General features: G+C 43.2%; 2 protein-coding genes across 3 annotated transcripts; one reads left to right on the forward strand and one right to left on the reverse strand.

Moving 5' to 3' along the window:
• The first annotated feature begins 318 nt into the window (after positions 1 to 318).
• stau1 (staufen double-stranded RNA binding protein 1) lies at positions 319 to 8,337 on the forward strand. Of its 2 annotated transcripts, none has more exons than XM_086117770.1 (15): positions 319 to 488; positions 2,750 to 3,011; positions 3,412 to 3,533; positions 3,616 to 3,772; positions 3,851 to 4,001; positions 4,089 to 4,260; positions 4,331 to 4,426; positions 4,509 to 4,721; positions 4,981 to 5,124; positions 5,629 to 5,775; positions 5,867 to 5,942; positions 6,020 to 6,333; positions 6,420 to 6,542; positions 7,470 to 7,549; positions 7,650 to 8,337. In XM_086117770.1, exons 2-15 carry the CDS (start codon positions 2,813 to 2,815, stop codon positions 7,735 to 7,737), a joined length of 2,082 nt encoding a protein of 693 aa, XP_085973896.1. In that variant the 5' UTR covers positions 319 to 488; positions 2,750 to 2,812; the 3' UTR covers positions 7,738 to 8,337. The 2 variants fall into 2 exon arrangements, with proteins under 2 accessions (XP_085973896.1, XP_085973897.1); XM_086117771.1 differs by having other exon boundaries at positions 3,616 to 3,760.
• Positions 8,338 to 9,192: 855 nt separating this feature from the next.
• rdh20 (retinol dehydrogenase 20) lies at positions 9,193 to 13,048 on the reverse strand. Its single transcript, XM_086117772.1, has 5 exons — positions 12,213 to 13,048; positions 11,115 to 11,213; positions 10,861 to 11,006; positions 9,645 to 9,776; positions 9,193 to 9,577 (listed from the first exon to the last, which is right to left on the reverse strand). Exons 1-5 carry the CDS (start codon positions 12,663 to 12,665, stop codon positions 9,457 to 9,459), a joined length of 951 nt encoding a protein of 316 aa, XP_085973898.1. The 5' UTR covers positions 12,666 to 13,048; the 3' UTR covers positions 9,193 to 9,456.
• Between the last annotated feature and the right edge of the window lie 3,635 nt (positions 13,049 to 16,683).

Here is a 16,683-nt window from a genome sequence, read left to right on the forward strand (position 1 = left end):
AGTTTAAAGCACACGTGCTTGTGTCCGCACTGTGGAATATTGGGAAACAAAATGTGTTAAATGATCCAACATTAAACTGAAATAAAAATTGGGTTGGGGGAAAAAATCTCCCATGTGTTGTTTCATAGTAGATTTGACACCTGCAATGTAATATTAGCAGATAACATCTTAAATCTAATAAAGTCTCAATACATGATAGTTGGTTAAATAAACTACCGACGCTGTTTGGGATGTTGCGTGTCGACTCACATGGCTGCTATATTTTGGTAACATTTCCTCTTAACATTACGTCACGTCCTGAAGCCGTCTCAACATCGAACCATTCTCTTTAGTGTTTGCCCTGTCTCCCATGTCTGCTTGTCCACAGCCCACGATCTGATTTAAAAATTACATAAATGAGCCCTTGAAACTGGCCATTTAGTAACTTAGACAACACCTAACCAGTGTGTCCTATTGAGCGGCTTCAAACCTGACAGGAGAACGCAAAGGTGAGGCTTTGTATTGTACAGACTTCTTCGAGGCTAATGTAGCAAAGCTAACACTTTCATCGGATCTCTGATGGGGGAGAAAACGGAGAATACTCTCTTACCTGTGTGGGGAAAAATGTCAGCTGATTTAGCTTTTAGGATGGTTGTTCATCCTTGCGTCGAAGCAATTGACTTGCGTTATAATGTGATAAATTCCACATTAGACAAACGGGTCTGAAGTGGTTACCTGCATTAGCAAAGGACGCTAGTCATCTCGGATGTGGTCTGTATGGAGAGCACCACTCACCCGGCGGGTTTATTTCTACACAGACTCATTATATATTTACTGTCGTGTAATGCATGTTTATGCAAAGACGTTTCAAATGCAATTAATCTAAATTGCATTTGAAAGGTTTTCTGGCGAGATCGCTGTGTAGCCCTCATACTCAATTAGTTAGAATCTAGCCGAAGTCAACACATTTCTGTTCCATGAAGGCTTTGTGTGTTCGTGTATAGTTAATAGAGCTTTTCGGGAAACAAATTAGACTTGAACCCCTCCCATTTGTGTACCTGTGCTGAGAAAAAGAATTAGGTCTTTGTTTGAGGGGAAACAAGTGCGTGTGCGTTTAAACGATGGATGGCGTGACAATTTACACCCGCGTTGAATTCCAGTCGTTCTCGGTTCGTGTGTGTTCATATGGTGCAAAATCTATCAAGTGTTAAGATTCAAAAAGTCGACACAATTTAGTTGGATTTTCTGGCTGCACACACATTTTAGTTGTTACTTGTGGCCATGCCACTTCAAGTACTGCTGATTGAAAATTCAATTTTCCAGCCCACGTCGTCCGCATTCAATGACATCTCATTTCCTTAACAATTGTCTTGCGTCTCTCAGCTTCTTACAACGAAATACCCTCATATGTGCTCAGGGTTGACACAGTTGTTTTATTCCCATGATTATTAACGATGCATATTCATTCCAGAGCTGCTATTGGCTACAACTCACTCCCTGTCGCTTACTTGGGCCAATTTCCAAGCTTTGCTCATACATCTTTGCTGATTCTGACAAATGCCAGTAATCAGGCCCGCTCCGAACAGCCACACTCAATAATTTACAACAGAGGCAGAAAGAGTTGAGATTTGGGAGTGTGTGTGTGTGTGTGTGTGTGTGTGTGTGTGTGTGTGTGTGTGTGTGTGTGTGTGTGTGTGTGTGTGTGTGTGTGTGTGTGTGTGTGGAGCCCTCAGAGACAGGGGTTTGGTCAAGGGAAGGGTAGTGTAATGTCTGTAACCGTATTGGCTGTTACGGGCAGGCTTGATGATTGGTGGTTGTGACATGAGCAAAGATGAAAGAGAACCTGCTCAAATTAGTCAGTCTGGGTTTGTAGTCTGCGAGTGCCGTGGCTGTGACTTAAGTTGAAGCGGATAGCAGGTCTGAAATGAATGTGCATTCTCTTACCGCTCGTGGGAATAAAGCAACTGAAGTGCATCCTTGACCACTTCCAATGGCGTCACAAGAGCTTTGAAACATTTTTTTTCCCAGCATTAAATTGCACCGATCCATGCAGGTGATTAGTAGTGTTACAATACCAAAATTCAGACTCCCATGATATGTCTGCAAATAGTACCTCTCAATACTAGTCCTGAAACCATACCATGGCAAAAACCTAAACATCAGTAAAAGCAGTGCAATAATAGCTGAGAAAAAGCTTCACATTCTCTTTATTTTTATTAATTCAACTTAATACAGTATTAGGCTTTGCCATTTCTGTCGCCTTGCTACAGGCTGTCGGCCATACAGGCAAAATATTTCCAGATGACCCTGCTTGTGTCTGGAACTTCGCCAGCAGTGAGAACATTTATAGACCTCGCTTGTTTATTTCTCCATCTTGTACACATGCTGAGGAAAAAGTGCTGCCGACTTCAGACACATATTTGGAGAGCACTGTTGCTGCATTTGTTCATTTATTTATTTTTAAAATGAGACCCTGTGATAGGGATTCCATTCATGTTGTCTGTTTCCTAGCAGCAGTTAAAGTCACTGCTCCTGACAAACTTGAATTAGTCAATTAAAATCGATGGTTGTACAGTTTTATCATACGTTAAAAGTGTTATTAGGTTAAATGTTTTGGGAGCTTTACTCACAGTTCCAATAAGGTTTAAGGTTATATTTGTTTCAAGAATCAAATGCTCTTGTGCACCCTAGTTTTACGCGAGAGGTTTCTACTGTGATCTTGTTTCTCATTTGTACAACAGTACTAACCTATCCTCTTGTCTATCAACAGTTCCCCTATCATTGCTACACTGAAAAGTTTCCAATCAAATCTGATAAACCCAGAGCAGCAGGGATGTCCCAGCTCCAGTTCCACTGTCCGGCGAGTCCCATGCCCGATGCCCCTGCCCCACGGCAACTGGGGCAGCCTCAGCTGAGGCCATCTTTCAGCATCCCCTGCGCTACAAGCACATTGGCGTCGGAGAGCGCCGGCCAGCCCGTCAGGAGCTCAGCTCTCCCTGCGGGCTCAGCCACTCCCTACAGTACCATCACAGGTATGTTTGTTTGTTTGCTCACAAAGCTCTACTTTTGTTTGAAGTGATCCATGAAATAAACACAATATTGATTGTGTGATTTTGACATTTTAAAATTTGAAGTAATATTTTCCTTCACTTATTATTGAGGCATTTCGGAATATCCATCATGAAAAATCCAAAGGGGAAAAAACATTGTATGCCAGAAGCCTTTAATCCTCAACAATCTTAAGGGCGAAGCTTAAATTCAACAGTTTTGTGGTATACTTTAACTCCCCTAAAACTCCAATTCAAGTATGCTTCGAAGATGGACAAATTCAAGAATATTTATGACTTCAAATGTTCCACTGTGTTCGCTGCGTTACGATTAGGCCATTTTTGAATTTTTTTATAAGATGCTGAATTTTTTGGGGTCTTCCAGTATCTAACATGGCAAACCCTAAAGAGAAGACCCCCATGTGTTTGGTGAATGAGTTAGCCCGTTTCAACAAGCTCCAACCTGAATATAAGCTACTGAGCGAGCAAGGACCGGCTCACTCCAAAGTATGTTGGGAGAATCTTTCACTTCATTTCTTGATTATTATCGTATGGAGGGAGAGCTTACGATGCACCTTGTCCCCATCAGATTTTCTCAGTGCGGCTCACCCTGGGAGATCAGCACTGGGATGCCGAGGGGACCAGCATCAAGAAGGCTCAGCATTCCGCCGCTACGTCTGCCCTGGCTGAGACTGTACTTCCAAAGCCCACCATCAGGACACCACGCAACCTAGGCAAGAACTCAGGTCGGTGCCCACCAGTACTCTCATGGCAGATAAATCGTTTGCTCTAATGCTCAATCTTGCTTTTCTTGTATGTGGCAGATGGTATGATTCAAATCATGGAGTTGAACGCATTGTGCTCAAAACTTAGTAAAAAGCCCATATACAAACCCGTCGACCAATACCCAATGAGACCGCCACACATGAGTTATGGTGTCCGTGTTGCGGGGCCCTATCAGCGTTCTATGCAACAGTACGTTTGGCCCATTTTCAGTTTTATTCGTCTGTCGATTATTGAATTTGTTTTTTAAAAAAAATGCATCGTGAATTGTGCGTCCAGTTACTACTACCCATTTGCCCCCATGGGACCAATGATCTACCACATGGAACTTTCCATTGGAGGCCAGCAGTTTATCGGGAAGGGACGCACGCGGCAGCTCGCCAAGCAGGACGCCACCATCAAGGCCCTGAAAGTGCTGCAGAGGGAGCCCATATTGCAGCAAATGCCAGAGGTGAGAGGCTTGCGCTCACCATTCCTGTTGACCAATTGAATCGATATTCATTGCTTTTTCTCTATCTCAGGTGAACGAAGAGCCTGAAGAAGAGAACCTCAACAAGTCCGAAATCAGTCAAGTGTTTGAGATTGCACTGAAGCGCAACCTCCCTGTAAATTTTGAGGTATCGCCTATTTTAACTGAAGGCTCATTAGCAACATGTTGGCTGGGCATTTCCCAATTGTCTACATCACTGCGTTATCCAGGTATTAAAAGAAGAAGGTCCGCCGCACATCAAGAGCTTTGTGGTGCGCGTTGCAGTGGGAGAATTCACCGGAGAGGGCGAGGGGAAGAGTAAAAAGATCGCAAAAAGGTTGGCAGCTGCCGCTGTGCTCGGCGACTTGAAGAGGCTACCTCATATACCCACCATGGAGAAGACGCTGCCACGCATCAAGAAGAAAACCAAATCCATTATTAAGGTACTCCTGAAATGTTGCACATGTAACAGTTCAAAAAAGACATTTGGGAAACTTTTTTTTTTTTTTTAAATAAATGCCTCCATTAACCATGGCCTAAATGTGGGAGATATCCTAAAGCCACTAAATGGGAAACCTCTGCCAAGTAGTGTAGTTACTGTATACTTGCATTGCTTCAAGGCTGTGACAACATTCTTCAAGATGAAAAAAAAAGTGTTAAATGGAAATGAATCTAAGTCAGTCTCACGCGTGGTACCCACAGCTGCAGACCAGCCCGGAATACGGCCAGGGAATGAATCCCATCAGCCGTCTGGCTCAGATCCAACAGGCCAAGAAGGAGAAGGAGCCTGAATACAGCATGGTGACGGAGAGAGGCCTGCCGCGGCGTCGGGAGTTCATCATGCAAGTGAGTCCGCGGCAACCCAAGCACTTATCAGTCCTCCCCTATGAGGACTTTCCACACTGTACTTGGTCTACTTGGTGTTTTCCATGGGGCACGTTGTGGAGACGGCAGTGCCCCAGTGCAAGCTTGTCTATATTTGGAAGTGGCTTAGCGGCCGACCAGGAATTAGCCGGGAGGGTTTCCCCGCTGGGTGAGAAGTAGACCCCATTTTATTTCTCATTTGTCCTGAAGTTCCTCTTCCAACCCCTTTTGCTAATGATCGCACTGTCCGGTATCACATCAGCGTTGCTCCAGAATGAGCGTTTTTCAGTTCAAAGCCCGGCGCCACAATTGGGAAACACCCCTCATGAGCGACGTGACGTGACACGGTGCATTTTGGTTTTGCTGTTGTAGCACATAATGAATGGTTTTGTCGGCAGTGCGCTGCTGTCCGCTAAGTGCAGTGTGAAAAGGCCTTAAGCCTGTTAGCGTTTTTCAACACGTGCTGCCTGCATGCTTTTGTTATAGGTGAGAGTGTGCGGCCAGTCTGCGGAGGGCATGGGGCCGAGCAAAAAAGTGGCCAAGAAGAACGCGGCAGAGAAGATGTTGGAGTTGCTGGGATATAAAGTGCCTCAGCCTCAGCCCCCTAAACCGGCACTTAAAACTGACGAGAGGGTATTTGTTTGACCTTTTTAGAGTCATACAAATGCATGTGACCTTGTTTGAATGTTCAATCTTCCATCTCTATTGCTTGCGGAATCCTCAGACCCCTGTGAAAAAGCCTGGTGATGGACGCAAGGTGACATTCTTTGAGCCCGGCTCTGTAGAGGATGTGCCCCTGGGTGAGTGCTCATGGTTGGAATGTACAAATTGTTACTCCCTTCCTGTTTTAATCACATCCTCCGACATAATCTCGCAGGTTACAAGGAGGAGGAGTTCCGCCTGCCTTACTTGAGCCACCAGCAGCTTCCCGCGGGCATCCTTCCCATGGTGCCCGAAGTGGCTCAAGCGGTCGGCGCCTGCCAAGGACCACATACCAAGGACTATACCCGGGCAACACCAAACCCAGGCAAGGCCACCGTCACTGCCGTGATTGCCAACGAACTGCTGTACGCCGGCACGTCCCACACGGCTGAGGCCATCCTCAAGAATAAAAGTATCCAGACGCCCCACGGTCCCCTCACCAGGCCCTCTGAACAGCTGGCTTACCTTGCGTCTGTGCAGGATCTGCAGGTAGCCGTCTTCTTCACCACCTTCAACCACTCAATCAGTTCAGCATTGTGTGATTAGCAGTAAGTGCGTTCATTTTCTGCTTGCAGGTGGAATATAAAGATTTCCCCAAAAATAATAAGAATGAGTTTGTATCGCTGATTAACTGTTCCTCCCAGCCACCGCTCATCAGCCATGGAATGGGAAAAGATGTAGAATCCTGTCATGATGTGGTAGGACAGTCAATGCATGATCTCATTTCTATTTCTTACCGTACTCACACATTCACCATCATAAGGCTTTCATTAATTGTACACACAACGCTTAAGTAACCATTAGGACTCACAAGCGGAAGGAGAATTTAATTATCGTATTATAAAATTAACCTTAAGCAAAACTTGACTTGAGCTTGACAGACACATATCTCTACTACTGTACATCATTCGCAAAAATAAAAATAAATAAGTGACCATTTTTTTTAAATGTAGATTTTTATAGTATACTTTCTGTAATACCTTTACACGTGGGAAAGGAGAGCCACATTCGCCTTGCCCTCTTCAACCATTTTCAACACTTCTTCTATGTAACCTCTTACATATTAACCAAGGAAAGTGGTGCTTTTAATTCTACTTTGGCTTTACGTATTGCATTACAGTCTTCTTATGCTATTAACAACATACGTTATTTATAACAAGGTTCATTCCGGCACAGAATATTATTCAAAGGGTCGAGATGCTCGGGCCACCCTCATGCTGAACCTGCTGTCAGCCGCAGCTCACAACCCATATACTCCCACGCCGACTTCACACATTATTCCACCAGGCCCCGCCTCTTAAAGTCATAGGCACGGCAATCTTGACAATGTCTTTTAAAAACTTGATTCAATAAGTTTCAGTATGTTGAAATTGTCGGGCATGGGTAAAACCGAGCAAAAAAAAAAAAGTTATTTGTTTTGTAGACATTCAGTTATCATGGTTGGGTCTCGAACATATCCCTCATAATAAACTTATCAACTTAACGTAGTGTCATCCAAGCCTTTAAGCGTCACAATGAATTTCGTTTGTGGTTCTTTGGTTATCAGCATTTTTTTCTTCTTCCCTCATTGTTCAACAAAAGCTGTGGAAAAAAAAGACACAAATGATTCTTATTCACCCCTACAGGCTGCACTTAATATATTGAAACTGCTGTCAGAGTACGACCAACTGTTAAATGAGCGGACAGGAAACGGAACAGTCTCTGGGTAAGCCTTCATTTTTTTTTTCTCGAAGACTTTCAGATTTTCAGCATGCCCATGGAAACAACTACTGCTGTTTTCATTAACTGGGACTTATTTTCGACAGATGTGTGAAACAGGAGGTTGAGGGCCAGCTGCACCCCAAACCGGCTAACTCAAGCACACTGGCCCCGCCCCTGCACGGCAGCGTTTAGACCATCAGGTTGGCTAGACTGTAAAAGCACTCGAGAAAACTTGAAGACGCTGCGTTCCAAGTCGCTGCAGGACATTTTTGGCGGCTGCCAGTCATGTTCACCGTTGCACCGTGTTCACAGTTAAACAAGATTGAACTGAACATTTTGGTTTTGCTCTCCTTGATGTTGTTTAATTGTACATTCTTTTGTTGCTCACAAGTGGGAGTAGCTGCATCCTGACGAGTGATTTGGGGCTTCAGTTGAAAATACAAACTGTGAATTATGTCCTGCTAACCATTGTTTTTAAGTGTTATGTTTTATTACTTCCTTTAGGTTATTCATAAAAAAAACGAGAAGTCCCATTTTTTTTCACCTTTTTTTAGGGTGCAGCTTTCTGCAGTGCTTTCGCTCAAAAACCACCAATGACGTGTTACCGACATTCGCCGTGCAGGGCCAGGAAGAAAGAGTGTGTTACTTTAAATGTAGCGTGTGATGTAACGTGATGTTGTCTCCACTGTGCGTGGCAGAGCAGTCTTAACTCCCTTTCTCTCCTTTATGTCAGCCTCCCGTCTCTTTCTGCTCCTTCTGGAAATAAACCTGTGTTCATGCGCACAAAACAAATATCTGGTCAGTGGCTGTTTGACTCAAAAAAATGTTTTCCTTTTTCTTTTTTTGTCCATCAAAAAAAAAAAAAAGGCTTATATGATGTACTGATGCACGAACGTATTTTTTGGGGGGGAGTGTCCCCACACAAAGAGACTCACCATGTGTGCTTGCTTCTCATGCAGTCAGTGAGGAGTAGTCAAGATCCATCCATCCATTTTCTGGTCTGCTTTATCCTCACAAGGGTCGCGTGCTGGAGCCTGTCTAGGGGCAGTGTGCGGGGGACACCCTGAACCGGTTGCAGCCAATCGCAGGGCACACAGAGACGAAAAAACCATCCACACTCACACCTAGGGACAATTTGGAGTGTTCAATCAGCCTGCCGTGCCTGTTTTTGGAATGTGGGAGGAAACCGGAGTACCCGGAGAAAACCCACGCAGGCCCGGGGAGAACATGCAAACTCCACACTGGAAGGCAGGAGCCGGAATCGAACTCGGTATAGCTGCACTGTAAGGTTGACGTGCTAACCTCTGGTCCACCGGGCTGCTAAAGAGTCAAAATGACTACCGGTAGCTTAAAAAAGAAGAAAAAAAAGCTCATCTGATAACAACCTTGGGTATAACACAAGATAATCTTCAGATCCGTTTAATGTCACAAGCTGTTTCTGCAGCCCATGAAAATGATCAACACCATTTTTCTTTTAAGTTTAGATCCTTTTTCCCCCCCTTTTAATATCACACTTGGTGCCTAGAAGTACACTGTGGGGTTGGGGTGGCACAACTCATTTGGCATTGACACCATGAGTGTGCCTTGACAGATCAGTTGTGCCAGATTGTCAATGGTGAAAATTGACTCGGAAAACACAAATTTTGACAGTGTAGCTCACTTCTTTAATTGCATGAACACATACAACGCAGCATTTACAGAATTGCATCATTTCATGAATGTTTTTGTTAGATTCGACATAACTGCAGAGCTGATAACTACTTGACTGAGTCGTCATCTCGCCTTCTGCGTTTGTTCTACTGTCGTGACCTTCAATATGTGAGTGAATCCTGGCAGTAGCCCAGTTATCCTGTTTCATCTGACCTTTTTGTCTGAAATGTATTCTGTTCTTAACATTCAAAGCTTGAAAACTTATGCAAACGGGTGGACACCGTTTAACATTTGTTTCTTCTTGGCCTCAATGAAGGGATACATGCACTTGTCGGAGCCCATGAAACGATACGAAACCACATTGGATTCCCATGGCAGTAACCTGAAAGAAAAAAAAAAAGTATCAGCAGGTTTCGGTTGCCGTGAGTGGGACGAGACGCGGTACTGACGCTCTGAACAGGACAGGCAGGTAGGTGAGACGTGGAATGCACACTAGGGGTTGATCAATGAGGATGGCGTTCATGGCCTGCTCCACGCAATACTGAGGCTCGAGAGGGGGCAGGACGAGCTCCATTTCCTCTCTGTTGGTCGAAACAGAATTTTATAAGGTGAAATCAGGCAGAATAGGAATACAGAACATTGCAGATTTTTTTAACACATTTTTTTTGCCCCTTCCCCAATTTATTTTTCATCCAATGCATTTAAAAATAATTTGGGTATACTGTACCTCTATAGCCTGTATGGAGGTAAATACATAATAGGAATCCAATACACTGGTGCCTTGCGATGCAAGTTTAATTTGGACAGTCACCCTGTCAAAACTCAAAACCCTCTCATCTCAAATCATCTCCCCCCGTTGAAATGAATGGAAATCAACCTGCTTCAAAAGCAATGTTTTTTTTCCCCCGTTTTTGATACAGGAAAGCAAAACGGCATAGTCTACATAATTTTTTATACCAGTCCAGACCTGGTCGCGGGGCTGAACAATTAATCAAATGAAAATCAACATTGCAATGTAGTTGCATGCAATTTTCAAATGACAAGGGCTTCAATTTGGCAAATAAAAACCCTCTCATTTTGGTAGGTTGGTTGGCTTTATTTTTTTATGTATATTTATTGATGTATCTTTATTTTATCCATTTATTTATTAGTATGTAGATAGGTACAGTGCTTAAGTGATTTAAGTGCAGTACACGTGTTCCGTATCATTGTTTCATGAATAGTTGAAGTTATTTATTTGCATGATTGTACTTTTGAATTTTTATGGAATTTTCATTGTGAATGCTGAAACGACTGCAAGTCAGAGTGTTAAATAAGTTTCATCTGTGCTGTTTGTTACACATACAGTACATTTGACAATAAAGTTTATCCAATCCAATCAATCCATCCCTCATTGAAGTAGGTAATGCTTTCACCTTGATTCATGCTCCATTTGCCTTTACTTTCACGTAAGCCTAACCTAGAAGCGCAAAACATTTATGTGTCACGAATTCAACATTGTTTTATTGTAATATAGATCACTTTGTTCATTTATATTCAATCGCAATATAGGGGGAAAAAAATCGCAATTGGATTAGTTTTCAAAATCCTTCAGCCCTACTATAAGTCGAGTCACTCGGATCTCAAGGCACCACTTGTAGTGATATGGAATTAACATTGACACACCTTATCTTGCAGCCCTCAAACATGCCCGTGTCCACGATGTAAGGGCACACCAGAGTGGTCTTCACGCCCTCCACTTCGTCAGCCAGCAGCTCGTGAGCAAGCGACTCATGGAAACCCACCGCGGCAAACTTACTGGCGCAGTAGTCCTGTCTCAGATGAGTAAACACACGACGAATGGGGAAAAACAACTCGGGTTGTTCATTTGTGATACATATTGAAACTGTGTTACGGGTCATTCTCCAGCCCTGATTCACCTCGACGCAGCCTGTGCTGAAGAGACCCAGCACGCTGGCGATCGTCACGATGTGGCCGTGATCTTGGGCCTTCATCTGAGGCAGGAAGGCCTTCACTGTCTGGCAAACACGCACACACACACACAAACGCACGCAGAGTGACGTAGGCACACAAAGGCACAGTGATAGAAAGGTATGTAATGTTCCAGTGTGATTGAACTCAATGTTGCTCAACGTGAAGGACGCTTTTGTTGCATGAGCAGCTTCGCATTAAGAGGATTGTCAGCACTGCTGTGAAAAGGGGGATCGTGTTAGTGTGCTTTATTTTTAGCAACAATAACCTGCTGTGTGCCAGTAGCTGAGGATGAAAATGCATTTTGCAAAAAAGTTTTTTTTTCTTTGTTACGCCCCCCAAAAAAAAAAAAAAATTAAATACCATCAGTTGCTTGCCTGATATTTTCATGATTGGGTCATATGTGCATGGAAGCAAGAAAAAATTGATGGCTAACTCACTGTCAAGTATAACAATAGTTTTCCGTCTGCATTCCTTCCTAATTTAGTGTCGGTGGACCAGCCTGAACACAGCATCAATTATATCGGTACTGTTGAACACACATTTATTACAGTACTATTTATTTCGATGAACCGCCAAGGCCTAAAAGTAAATTACATTTGTGAACTATAGGGGGAGTCCCAAAGCTTTTAAAAGAAAGAAAGAGTTACTTTCATCATGGGAGAACAAGAAGCTGTATGAATAGTAAAACAAATATATGTATACCGGCAATATATATTAAATATTGCAGTACCTAAATACAGTACATACAATCAATGTGCAGCTACTCTCTTGTGGGTCTGGGTCTGTTAATGTCGTCTCTCTTGACTCACCGTATTTGGAAAAACAAGCCACACAAAAAAAAAAAAAAAATCAGCGGAGTGATGGTTCGAATCTCGTAAAAGTCCAAATTGGGGTCACTTGTATTTCAAGGCACCATTGTCTGTCCAACAATGTGTTTTCATTGAAAGTGAGGTTGATTTTTGGACTTAATGTCAAGATTTGTTTTCCATATAGCAAATACGAAGTATGGTTTTATTCTTGACTAAAGCAAAAGTTTGCCTCACCCAGAAGAGTGCGAGACAGTTGACCCCAATGGTCTTCTCAATGAGCTCATCTGGACAATCCAGCACTCGTTGGCCAGCCACCACTCCGGCGTTGTTCACCAGCATGGTGACATCGCGGCCCAGATCTTTCCTCACCACATCGGCGTAGCGATACACTTCCTCTCTTTTGGTGACATCCAACGTGTAGGCGTGCGCCTTGCCCCCCAAGTCGCGCACCAGCTTGGCCGTGCGCTCGTTGGCCGCGCCGTCCACGTCCCACAGCACCACCTCGGCGCCTCGCTTAGTAAACTCCTGGGCGAAGAGACGACCCAGGCCTCCTCCCGAGCCGGTGATCAGCACCAGCTCGCCATCGATGGGCTTGATGCGTGGCCGCAGCACGGCCCTCACGGTGTTGCGTAGGATGAAGTAAATCATGTCCAGCAGCATCATCTGCAGGTCCATGAGGAATATCATGGTTACTCGGCTTGACTCTCGCTGACGTTCACGAACGTGAGAACCTGCAGACGGCCAAGCTGCTGTTTGAAGCCGTCTGTGGCCCTCAGCCTGCACCCCTCTGGCTTTAAACACCCTCCACCCGGATTAGAAGAAATACTTTGAGCTCCTCAATACCGCTGCTCTAAAATGTATGCAATTGCACCAGTGCCAAGTAAAATCACTTGGAAGGGCATTGAATGTAGGTCTTTGTAAGGAGAGGTCACAGCTTTAAACATGTACACGTGCAACACAAACAGTACTTAACACTAACCAGACAGTTTATTCAGTAGCCCACATAACAGTCACAACAGAAAATCCGCCTTTAGACAGAACACAACAACGCAGCATATAATTCCGGAATTTCTACAACTAGGGGCCAGGGCAGGGGGAATTTATTCCAAATTTAATGTGACACACTGAATCCTCTCCGACTTGTGGCTTGCTATTCTCAAATTCACCTTTTCATATTTTGTTTTTGTGAAACCTAACAGGAAAAAAAAAAAAGCCGCGTTGTAACCCATATTTTGAAGTGATACATCCTTACTGGAGGACAAAGCTCTTTGTATGACGGGAGGGAGGTAACTTTTGCCAGGGTAGATAACGGAGAGTTTTTCCCACTTGTTTGTTTTTGCTGTGCTGAATGGCTATTAAAAAGGGCAAGTGTATATATGCTGTGCATTTTAAGGGTCGAGTTGTAAGGTCAGTTTGAAATGGTTTTATTCAAGTGTTTTGGGATCACAGTTTGTCATAGTCTCTTCCCATTTAACCCTTTCATGCACCCTGTAAACTGATAACATGGTAAGCTGTCCACTGTAGTAACCGCTTTCCCTGAGCGGGTTAAACGTTCAATATAGTCAATGATAAATTGCAAAGATGGGACACTAACGTGGGTTATTTTTCTTTTTATGGCAGCATAGCAGTCCAGATTAATGAGTTATATTTGGTTCCTTCACATCATCCAAATTATAATGAGCGCTAAAACAAAAAAGCTCCACATGAGAATGTTAAGTTTAACTCTAACCTCATATTGTTTTGTTTTGGGGGGGTTTTGCAATGAATTATAACATTCGAGTTTGGTGTGTGAAACGGACACGTTTTCTTGGCAGTTTCAGAGCATAAGCAGATTATGTTATTCAAGTGTAAACCTCTGTGGTATTACACCTCAAGAAGGATTGTTGTTGTTTTTTTTTTCTCCCAACACTGGCGCCCTTGTTTTATCTGCAGCGTTTGGCATGTGAGCCATTCACGTATGCATTCGTACCAATGAGTATTTATTTAGTCGTCATAAAGATCGTCACACTTTTTACCAAGTGGTGTGCTGTACTTTTTTTTTTTTCCTTTTGATATAAATGGAGGCTGTCTTCCTGAAAATGTACTCTCAGACTCTTTTGTCTTCGATTAGCTAACAGGTTAAATGAAAGAAAATGACATTGGATTGAAGATAATTGATGGAATCAAATAAAACAGTCCAAGAGTGCGTAACTTTTTGGGGTGACATCCTGTATCATAACTAATGTATATATTTTGAATATTTTTGTCATTGAAAACTTTTAACATTCGTTTATAATCATGTTGATCCAACATCTACTCTGTTACATTCAACATTCAAGCCTCAATTATTCCAATTGGAATGTGAATTTGAATGTATTGAATAACTAGCTTACATATTATTTTTAATTTGAACTACAAAGTATAAATGCAAAATTTCAATGACCGCACTCTCTTTTACAAAAAACATAATAGGAGTGCAAGCATAGGATATGAATATTCCCGAGAGATTTCTTCTAGTCTCTTATGTGCCCTTCATACACATTTCAGTTTGGCCTTCACTGTCTACACTGTTGGTATTTTTCCATGTACAAATTCAAACTACGGGAGTTTCATTAATCTGCCCTCTTCGAATATTTCAGGCTCACATATGGCGAGCAGATCAGTCGAGAGACCACCGACAATTCCCATCAGTTTCAAGCAAACACGCAGACACTTTAAGATGTGCTGTTGCCATGGAGACTGGGACCTCGTGAACCACAGGGCACTCCGATGGCAGCTTGTTGCCTTAACTTACATATATATATGTACAGTATATATTTAATTGAATATCATTGTTTGATATCTTTCTGCCATCTCTTCTCATTTCTGTGCTAAGCAGGCTGTATGCTTTTTGTATAATGCATGCACCGGACAGAATCCTCACGTCTCAAGAAAAAAAATAGCTTTCTCAAGAAACAAACAAAAGAAAAAAGGGCATGCTTCGAGTGATTAATACTGCATCGTCAAAGAAAGCAAGTCACTTTTAACACTTTTGATCAGTCAATAATTTGTTGAATAATAATGTGAACTCCACCATTTGGCTTCTGTTATATAAGCAAATAAAGCTCACCCAATTCCTACACAGGAGAAAGGCAAAGTTAAGAAAAACAACATAGGCCGCTACGCTAACGGCCATAGCTCATGTAGTCAGGTGCAATATCAAATTGACCTTTTCTCCTTTTGTCATTATTGCTAGAGAAGATTGTCCCGTAATGACGTGGTTATTTCAATGTCCATTGTGAGGCCCGGTATTGCAGGATATGTTCATAATTAATCTTATCATCATGGATTCCCTGTAGACAGTCCCATCTCTTATTACCACTGGTGGCTATGGCAACACCAGGAAGAAGTGACACATCCCCGATGGCAACAACACGATTGGGTAACGCATCCAGATGCATGCAAATGGATGACCTTTTCCAACCTTTAAAATCTTCCCGCAGAAGCCTGGCTCAAAACGCTTTTGTGTGTGAATTATTTGAGGTATTGCGTGCAGTTTGAACAAAATTCCATGACCAAGGGATGTCAGGCCGGCACAGTCGCTGGATGCGGCACCTGAGGGAGGGTCACAGGGTGTGCTTCGACTGGCGGCCGCCTGCTCTCGCCGCCAGACACGAGCACTGTGCTGGAGATGGAGGCGAGGAGCAGTGAGGATGACGGGTAAGTCAGTAAAGTGTTCCAAATGAGTATTGCAGTGCCGTGAAAAAGTATTTGCCCACTTTCGGATTTCTGTGCTCTTTGTGTATTTGTGATACACAAAGGTTTCGGTTCATCAAACCAATTTTAATATCACATAGAGAACACCCGAGGAAATGCAAAGTACAGTTTTCAAAAGTCAATTGAATATATTTAGACACACACACACAAAAAAAAAATAATCCGACGTCCCCCGAACCTACGAATGGGTTGTGCCACCCTTGGCAGCAATAACTGAAATCAGGCGTTTCCGATAATTGGTGATAAGTCATGTCGAGGAATTTTGGCCCACTCTTCTTCACAGGAACTCTTCAACTCCTTCATATTGGAGGGGTTTCGAGCATGAACTGCCTGTTTAAGGTCATTGGATTCAAATCTGGACTTTGACTTGGCCACTCCAAACCCTTTTTTTTTTTTTTTTTTTTTAAGTTTTTCTTTTAGCCATTCAGAGGTGGACTTGCTGGTGTGATTCGGATCGTTGTACTGCTGCATGATACAAGAGCGCTTGCTTTAGATGGCGCAAACCGATTGTCGGACGTTCTTCTTCAGGAATTTCTGGGAGACAGCAGAATTCATTGTCCCATCAATCACAGCTAGTTGTCCTGAGTTCGCAAAGCACCCACAGACCATCACACTGCCACAGCCATGCTTCACTGGTGGCAAAATGTGTTCTTTTTATCAAATGCTGTGCTATTTTTACCCCTGATGGAATTGGCCGCACATCTTCCCCAAATGTTTGTTTTTCACTCATCAGTCCACAGAATGTTTTTACCAAAAGTCATGAAGATCATCAAGATCTTTTTTTTGGCAAATGGGAGACGAGCCTTTTGTGGTGTTTTTGGACAGCAGTGGTTTTTGCCTGGGAAATCTCCCATGGATGCTGTTTTTGGCCCGTGTCTTTCTTCTGGTAGAGCCGTTGAACACTGACCTGAACTGAGGCCAGCGAGTTCTGGAGTTCTTTTGCAACCTCCTCGATGAGTCATTGTTGCAA

The sequence above is a fragment of the Hippocampus guttulatus genome, chromosome 8 (assembly GCF_054856545.1).
Source record: "Hippocampus guttulatus isolate MCC_2025c chromosome 8, RoL_Hgut_1.0, whole genome shotgun sequence".
Classification (NCBI taxonomy): Eukaryota; Metazoa; Chordata; class Actinopteri; order Syngnathiformes; family Syngnathidae; genus Hippocampus; species Hippocampus guttulatus.

Excerpts from the sequence above, each read along its gene's own strand:
- stau1 (XM_086117770.1), top strand. The coding sequence starts at position 2,813 with ATGTCCCAGCTCCAGTTCCACTGTCCGGCGAGTCCCATGCCCGATGCC. Across the intron at positions 6,334-6,419 it reads CGTCTGTGCAGGATCTGCAG|GTGGAATATAAAGATTTCCC; the intron begins GTAGCCGTCTTC and ends TTCTGCTTGCAG. Across the intron at positions 7,550-7,649 it reads GGAAACGGAACAGTCTCTGG|ATGTGTGAAACAGGAGGTTG; the intron begins GTAAGCCTTCAT and ends TATTTTCGACAG.
- rdh20 (XM_086117772.1), bottom strand. The coding sequence starts at position 12,665 with ATGATATTCCTCATGGACCTGCAGATGATGCTGCTGGACATGATTTAC. Across the intron at positions 11,214-12,212 it reads ACTGTCTCGCACTCTTCTGG|ACAGTGAAGGCCTTCCTGCC; the intron begins GTGAGGCAAACT and ends CGTGTTTGCCAG. Across the intron at positions 11,007-11,114 it reads TCAGCACAGGCTGCGTCGAG|GACTACTGCGCCAGTAAGTT; the intron begins GTGAATCAGGGC and ends CATCTGAGACAG.